Here is an 8,597-nt window from a genome sequence, read left to right as displayed (position 1 = left end):
TTTGTAACAGAACGATGAAATTTCACGAGATTTTGAAAGTAAAATAGATCCATACCGCGTTTTTAAAAATCTATTTGATATCAGCATATGAAAATATATTTGAGTATATTATTTTTCAAAGTGTCAGAAATGGATAACAAAACTGCTATTTTCAATGACTACTTATTTTTGTCCAGCTTTAACATCGGTATCGATATCGGTTATCGGCTACATGAGTTTTAAAATATCGGCATATCGGATATCGGCCAAAATCCCAATATCCTGCATCCCTATTTCCAATGTCATTGAAATTATTATTTCATAAAAATGTAATTGGCTAAGAGGGGGGGAGGGGGGGGGGATGGCAAGACGTCACACAGGTGGGGGTCCATCTCACTTTATTTTTATCTAACAGCTGATGATGTTAGTCAGGTGCTTTACAGACATCTGGGGTTTAAGCCAAAAAGGGCATTTTCTTATTATAGAAATGATAACAGTAGATCTAAAGATGAATATGTAGGTCTATGTTTTATTGTTAGTAATCCAATCAATGGTTGGTTAGCATACAGTCTCTTGGAGGTCCATCAGGTCTGCAGCCAATCAGAGCAGAGCCTCCTCTGTTCCTGATCCCTCACTGAGAACATCAGCATCAGACACATTCATCTTAATCTGACATATTTCTGGGATTCTGACCAGGATTGGCTCCTGGATTAACATGCAGGTCTAGAACCCAGTCTGCGTTGCATCCTCTCTGGTTCAGAGTAATCCTGGGACTGATCATGACCTGGGCTGGATGCGAGCGGGGCGACGCATGTCCTGCAAAAAAATTTATTCTAAATAGGTAATTTTTTCTTAAAATTAGTGCATTTTTTCTTGAATTAAGGATTGAAGTGAGACAATTTGCCAATTTAACAAGACAATTTACACTTTAAACAAGAACAAAAACAAATGCATTGTCTTATTTCAAGTGCATATCTAGATAGCTTATTTTAAGAGTAAAAATACTCATTCCATTGGCAAATCATCTTATTTACCTGCTCAAATTAAGGGTAAATAGACTTAATTTAAGACATTTTTACTCATTTTTAGATCGTTTTTGCAGTGTAAAAGCTGAGACTCAGCAGACACGGCGTTCTGTTGGTTTCTTTGCTTTGGAACCAGGTTAGACTGAGAGCAGCAGAGAAAAAGGCTCAGAACTTCTTCTATGGAAGGACCACAGTAGCCCAGGATCAGAGAGGAGACCTGGAAAGCAGCAAAGTTCCAGATTACAAACAGTGTCTTCCTCCTTAATCCAGAATAATCTTCATCTTGCAGATGATTTCAGGAGCCCAACCTGCAGACTAGCTTACAGTGTGCCGGACTGGCTGAGTTAACAAGGCGGGGCTGATGGATGAAGAGCTCTTAGGCTTGGATGTTTGGTTGGTTTTCAGGTTCATGTGAAGATGGCTGACGAGGCGGTCTGCGTTGGCCCCGCCCCCACCGCTAAAAGCTACCTGAACATGGAGGCCATCATGGAGGCTGTCCGACTAACAGGAGCACAGGCTGTAAGCTCTGCGTCACATGATGCTCTGTCAGGGAAGCTGACGGCTGAAGCTGAACTCCAGTTTGCTTCTGATTGAAGGTTCATCCTGGCTACGGATTCCTGTCTGAGAACAAGGAGTTTGCAAAGCGCCTGGTGAGTAACTGTCGGTTTTTCTATTTCAACCAGCTCACGGTTAACCACATTTCTCAGTCCCAATGAGTAGAAGCTGCATCTGAGGAGCTAATGGTCGATTCTCTTTAAGACAAAAATAAAAAAAAATTCAAATGATTCTAAAAGTTCCCGCCGGATGTATGGGGGGAAAAAGATGTTTAAAAAGTTCTCCAATTCCAACTAGGCCTGTGAGACATGAAAATCTAGTATTATGATTTATTTTTCGCTTTAATCACAATATGTTTAAATTACCTTCAAAAATAAAGGAGTGCATAAAATTGTACAGAATATTTTATTTTAACCAGATTAAATCTTTTCACAGCAGGAGGTTGAGCTGTTCTGTTCTGAGGAGAGCTGCTGGTCCAGAGGTCAATGAGCGGATTCCATTTGCTTTTTCTCATCTATTTTTCTGATTTAGAGTTTTGACTGAATTATATTTTTGCAGCTGAATTTGAAGTTTAAAAATAAACAAGACAGGATGAAATATAAGCCGTTCATGAGGATGTTATAAATTCCATTTCTACAAAAGGTATTTTTTATTAGTAAAATGGTAAAAACCAGCGACGAATCCAGTTAAAGCAGACTGCATTAATGTTTAGATTGAGTCGCCTACAGATTCTCCATCATCCTCCACACTGAGCACAGGTGTTTCTCAGGGATGCATGCTGGGCCCTCTGCTTATTACTCTGCTGACATGACTGAAGATGTTTCAGCTGTTGGTTTCTTCTCTTTGGACTCCCAGTTCATGTCTACTGCAAACACTGTTCTGTGATTGTGTCATCAGGCTGAGGAGGGCGTGACCTTCATCGGCCCAGACACTCATGCGATACAAGCAATGGGCGATAAGATCGAGAGCAAGCTGATCGCTAAGGCTGCCAAGGTGAACACCATCCCAGGATTTGACGGCGTCGTCAAGGTAGGCGGCCACCCTCAGTCCAGTAGAAGCAAGTTTTCTTTTGCCAGCTTCAGATGGGTACGGAGGATTGCAGGCTAACAAAAGAAGCCAAATGACCCACATTTTAAAGGGTTTAACCCGTTCGTCCGTTTGAATTTGCATGTTTTTAACACAAAAACAAGGCTTTGTTTGGTTGCTGTGTAAAAACTCAAACTCAACACTTCCTGACATTTTGAATTGGAAAAAGCTAACTTGGAAACAAAGCTAGTGGATTGTTTTTAATTTTCTTTTTTTGGAATGCCTTTCATCTATTCTTTGAATTATTCCTAAAACCTGTTTCGCTGTTAGATTTCCTCTGAAAGCCATTTTTCCGTATTGGCCAAAGAGCTCTTGGTAGAATGACGGTACTGACTGTCAATCAATCGCGGAAAGAATTTAAAATGCAACTAATAGAGCCGACAAAATTATGGCTGTGGGAGATCGAGGTAGAATTAGCCATATTTATTTTGTTTTCATTTTATAAAAACATGTGAAAATGAAGGAAATATAGAAACAGGAAAAGTCAGTTAACATGAGCAACATATGATTCATGTAAATAAAGTTCTTTCACTTTAGAATCTTATGACGGCGGTGGGATTTCTAGTGTTATTGGGTTGATCCTTTTATGTACTGTTGAAGGATTTGTCCAGGTGGTGTCGCTGTCTCTGCTCTGCACCTGTTTCATAGCAGATGTCTGAACAAACGGGTTAATGGATCCAACAGATCCCGGGTCAGAACCCTCCGGTCCAGACCTGTTCAGATCTCTGCCTGCAATTGAAGCGTTAGCTTAGATCTGTTGTCTCTAACGTAAACCCGTTCCTCTCCCATCAACAGACCGCAGACGAAGCTGTGAAGATCGCTCAGCAGATTGGTAAGTCTTCGGATTTCTCTCCATCCGCAGCGCTGAGGGAGGAGACACGTAAGAGGATTCACGTGATTCTGATGTGTTTGCTTCCAAGGCTACCCTGTGATGATCAAGGCTTCTGCAGGAGGAGGAGGGAAAGGAATGAGGATCGCCTGGAACGATGAGGAGACTCGGTATGGTTCTCCTCCCTTCTGGTTGGCTGTAGACTGAACGAATGATGAGGGAGGATGGTTCAGGTGCCGCATGGTCTCCAAACTGGAGGCCTGCTGCAAAGGGCCATTGTTCCTTTGCTCTGGTGGTAGAAAGCATGCATTGTTCTCATTAAGGCTGGGCAATTCTTTGCATTTGCAATATAATCACAATTTAACAAGACGCAGAGGAACTTGATTTTGGTGACATTTCTCACTGCAGCGTTCCAGGTGGCAGAAATATATTTAAAGAGGATTTGCCACCACGCAGAAAGGAATAGAAATTTGCAGCTAGCATGCAGATCCATGCATGTAAGTCAGTAAGCATTTAATCATTAAAGGTTTCACTGCAATCCTAAAACTATAGACCGAACAAGCAAGCATTTAAGGCTGGAGTAACCAATTAAAAATCAGGGGGGTCCGAATAAAGAAAATCATCAACAGGTCTGGAGACATTTTTAATTATAATCTGTTACTTTAAACAGAATTTAACCGTAAAATAAAAAGTAGATTTTTATCCATCCATGTTATACATTGAATAAAAAAAAAATAAAAAAAATAGACAATTTCCTGATTCTCTATTTTATAAAACACCTGAACTGGACGTTTGTTTTGTTTTTTCTTTCTTTTCTAAGGCTTAATGAGAGCGGTGGGCTTTAGGCTGCACTGCAAAAAATTTAAACTGGGTTTGGATGGAGGCAAAGCCATGCATGTAATTAGTTGCTAATTAGTTAGTGTAATAGTTGGGAAAAAATATCGTAAAATATTGCGTGATATTGCGAAATCGTGATAATATTGTATAGTGAACCAAGAATTGTGATATCACAACACCCATGCTAATGCCCCCCCCCTACAGTTCAAGTATAAAATCTCTGCGTGAGACGGTGGCGTTCAAACAGCTCCTGAACGGCGACAGCTTTGAATGGAGACATTCTGTTCATGGTGGAGAATCCTGCTTCACAGCAGCAGGTTGAGCCAAACATCCTCTAAATGTTCAGGGTCGTCTTTGAGCACCATTTCACTTTTTCGTTCACCAGTTCACCACAGTTCTTCCAGCAGTCCACACTTTCTCTGCTCTGTTTAATCTGTGAACTCTGCTTTAAGGAAATGTTAAAAACTTAAACCCTGAAATGAAACATTTACAAGCTTTTGGTTAGTGCTTACGAAAATAAAACTCGTAATCGCAATATTGGTGAAAAATATTCGCAATTTAGATTTTTGGCAAAATCCTAGTTGTAACCTGCTCGGTTCGTCCCAGTCTGGGTTTGTCTCTGTCCTGCTAACATCATCCATGTGGATTATAAGTCAGGCATTCCTGAGTCCTTTAGAGACGTGGACTTTAACCACCCTCCTGTCCTCCTAACCAGTTCTGTTCAGTTTAACCAGAGCATGGAGTCCATTTAGACAGAGTCCCAGTCTGGAAAACGGCTTTGCCTCTTCCAAAAAAAGAAAAATAAAAACCATCCACTGGACTTTGTTTCCAAGTTTGAAGATGTTTCTCTTCCATCCAGGAAGTTTTTCAATTCAAAATGTCAGAAATAGGGTTGAGTTCCAGGTTTTATACAGTAGCCCAACAAAGCATGGTTTTTGTTTTAAAAACATGCAAATTGAAACAGACGACTGGACATCCCCACTCTTGACTCCCTACATAACTTAACTCCAGCATACAGACTTCTAAACAATCACCTCTATTTAGGCAGAGAAAAGAAACACTCCAAATATTTGATCTCACAAATAGGCCAACGGAAAATAGGCTCCCACATCCCGCCAAATGCTGAAAGGGTAATATTTAGGGATGCACGATATAATCGGCCCCCTATCGGTATCGGCCTGTATCGGCCTTAAAACTGAATATCGGACATCGGCCACCCCACCGATATTTAACCCGATATTTGAGCAGCTTCTGAGTTTCTAAAGTCTAAAAAAAATATATATATATATATATATAAAATATATATATATATATATAAAATATCGGCATATCGGATATCGGCCAAAATCCCAATATTGTGCATCTCTAGTTATATTATTGCCTTTACTTTTAATACATAGTAGAAATTTTTACACATTTAGTAATAAAATGTGGAGATGTTTTTTTAAGAAGGGGATGATTTTTTTAAATTGTTATTAAGAAGGGGGATGCCATCCCCCCTCACCCCCCCTCAAATTGAGAACTGCTAATAAGTCAAAGAAAATCACCAAATATTCTGGCCTAAAGTGGGGAAAATTAGGGAAAGGCAGATTTAAGTTAGCTCTCGCCTCGCAAAAAAATCTGTTTTCTTCTTCTAATAAAACCCGGCAGAACATCCGTTGCTCAGCGCTAATCCTGAAGGCTTTGATTAGAAACCTCCGGTTCTGACAGTGCAGGTCAGCAGCCAGACCTCTCTCCATTGTCAAGGCTGCAGATCAGATCCAGTAGAACATCCAGACCGTTCACGCCCTCTGATGGTGTTCTCTCAGATGAGCATACCCAGTCAGATCAGCAGAACCATAGATAATACCCGTTTATCCCTTTAGTTTTGTACGAAAAATACACTTTAAACTTCCTCAACGGCACGTATTCCTTTGGTCATGTACAAAAAAACTATTTCATTACTTACTTTTTTGGTGTTTTTGAAGCATATAGTGATCTGACCTGAAATATTTTTTTTTTATACATGACTAAAGGGATGCACGCCTGTTGAGGTAGTTTAAAGTCTATTTTTCATACAAAGCTAAAGGGATAAACTCAAATCTGACGTCTTGTGCATGCGTATTCACTATGGGTATGCTGGTCTGACAGAACAGCAGCCATGTCTGCTATCAGAACTATTGGGTCCAGTTGACCGTTTGTTGGTGATGCTCCTCCTCTGAAAGCCCAGCAGTGTTGATGTTTCATCATCTATAGCTCTGTACTCCTCTCCTACATCTCTCTTTCTTTGCTGTCCCCACTGATCCTGACTCTGGATTGATAACTCTCCATTGATAACTGGAACCTTGTGTCTCCTTTGTAAGTGGCTTTGGATCAAAGCGTCTTCTAAAGACATGAACATAACTATCAGTGGAAACTAGGATGCAGAAAGTGAAGCGGCTCATCAAGCGTCACCGTAAATAAACACGCACATCCTCCCTTACAGGGAAGGTTTCCGTTTCTCATCCCAGGAAGCAGCTTCCAGCTTCGGAGACGACCGGCTGCTGATTGAGAAGTACATCGACAACCCGAGACACATAGAGATCCAGGTAGGAGGCCTGATATCCTCTGTGAGGTGGAAAGTTTATCCCGGCTGTGGTTCCTTCTCTCTGAGAACATTTTATGATGAAAGAAAGTTATGATGTTATTCTGGTAAAGTTGGAACTTTATTTTCCTGAACAAATGACTCTATTATCATGATGTTAATACAGTATTCTTACAACCTTAAGGTCTGGTTATCCTCCAGCAGCAGTGTGTCGCAGTGAGCTTGTCACAGATAGTTTTGATTTATGCCCAATATTGAAGCGTGGTCTGCGCTATGTTATTCCTCGCCACAACGCAAGAGGGCCAATCAGGAACTAATTGTGGGTCTAGATACGGCCGAGGAGGTGAGGAAGTGGGGGCAAGTTTGTGTGACGACAGAGGGGCATGAGGGCCAAAAAGAGCGGAGATCCAGGTGGAAAAAGGGTCCCAGCGTTCTCGCGCACCTCGCTCTAATAGCTGGTTCATCTTCATGAGTCGTTTTCCACAATGGCGGTCATATAAACAAAACAAGCCGGTAACGGACCAAACAGGAAATAAGCATAGAGTAGAGAGGATGTAGATTTGTCCAATCAGAGGCCTCCTGTCTGCGTAAGGGGGGGAGTATTTATGTTCACTGCGACAAACGCAAACAACCTGCTTTCTGAGTATAAACCAGCCTTTATTCTCCTAAAATGAAGGCGTGATTCCCGTAAAGATTTGACTTTATTTTCTGCATTTATTCTGAAAAGTTTAGACTTTTCTTTATTGTGAAATTACATTATTTTCATAACTAAAGGAGATAAAATTAACTGCTTGTCTTGTTGGTGTCTCTGTCCTGATGTGTGCGTTTTGTGGTGAATCTCTCCTAATGATGGATCCAGCAGCACCGATGGGCCTCTGCATGTATAAAGCTCTAACCCCCAGATTTTATATACCGTCAGCGCTCCGCTCCGCCCTGGAGAACACTTGTCTGTCATGTTAATTAATGAGAGCTGTTCCACATCCACCGCTACTCCTCCGCACATCTCCGTCCACGTACGTCCTCTCCGTCCTTCACCGAGACATTTTTTTGCTCTGCTGCGGTCCGGCCCGGTCAAGATCTGCAATCGAGCCAAACAGGAAGAAGAACGTGGAAGATCCGGTTGGTCAAATGAAAATATATTAACCACGGATCAGCAACTACAAATTAGAGCATAATTCTTATAAATTCCCTAAAAATAGAAACCGTTTATTTAAAAGATTGGATGCAAACTATTGGTTCTTCAACAGACCAGGAAGCAGATTTATTTTATACTGAGAGTCTTAAAAGTTTAATCAAATCCAGTCAACAGAAACTTCTTATTACAGGAATGGATGAAGAGATGCTGAGTTTGGAAGCAGAGAACATCTTTCATAAAAAAGCAATTCTATATGATCCTAGTTATCTCTGTTACAAAAATCAACAACAAAAAGAAAATATTTGCGTTCATTTCCGCATGTTTTGTTCCTATGAATTTAATAATAATAATATCATACATGCTCTCCTCGCGCTTCGAGGAAGTCGGAGCGGAGCAAGACTGGAGGAACAGCGGAGGCTGTAGGTGCTGCTTTGCACAGGCGGTCTGGAGCGCAGGGGGCGGGGCAGAGCGGGAAGAAAGTCACGTGACCGATACAGGAACTGTTTCAAACTGATTGAGGCACATAACTGTGTTTACAAGTGTATCTGTCACAAACATTTCTGATGTTTTGCAGTTTATCATCCAATT

The 8,597-nt window shown here is 41.0% G+C and overlaps 1 protein-coding gene across 1 annotated transcript in view; it reads left to right on the top strand.

Annotated features, from left to right (window-relative positions):
• The first annotated feature begins 1,370 nt into the window (after window positions 1-1,370).
• Window positions 1,371-8,597, top strand: part of pcca (propionyl-CoA carboxylase alpha subunit) — a 16,210-nt gene continuing 8,983 nt past the window's right edge. Inside the window, exons 1-6 of the mRNA XM_015396952.1 lie at window positions 1,371-1,523; window positions 1,601-1,654; window positions 2,457-2,588; window positions 3,441-3,477; window positions 3,566-3,644; window positions 6,776-6,878. Coding sequence (XP_015252438.1) covers window positions 1,422-1,523; window positions 1,601-1,654; window positions 2,457-2,588; window positions 3,441-3,477; window positions 3,566-3,644; window positions 6,776-6,878 — 507 coding nt within the window. The 5' untranslated portion in view covers window positions 1,371-1,421. The remainder of the gene's footprint in view (window positions 1,524-1,600; window positions 1,655-2,456; window positions 2,589-3,440; window positions 3,478-3,565; window positions 3,645-6,775; window positions 6,879-8,597) is intronic.

Source organism: Cyprinodon variegatus, unplaced genomic scaffold, assembly GCF_000732505.1.
Source record: "Cyprinodon variegatus isolate N-32 unplaced genomic scaffold, C_variegatus-1.0 Scaffold27, whole genome shotgun sequence".
NCBI lineage: Eukaryota > Metazoa > Chordata > Actinopteri > Cyprinodontiformes > Cyprinodontidae > Cyprinodon > Cyprinodon variegatus.
The sequence above is the reverse complement of the archived record's forward strand: the minus strand, read 5'-3'. Positions and strand labels throughout refer to the sequence as shown.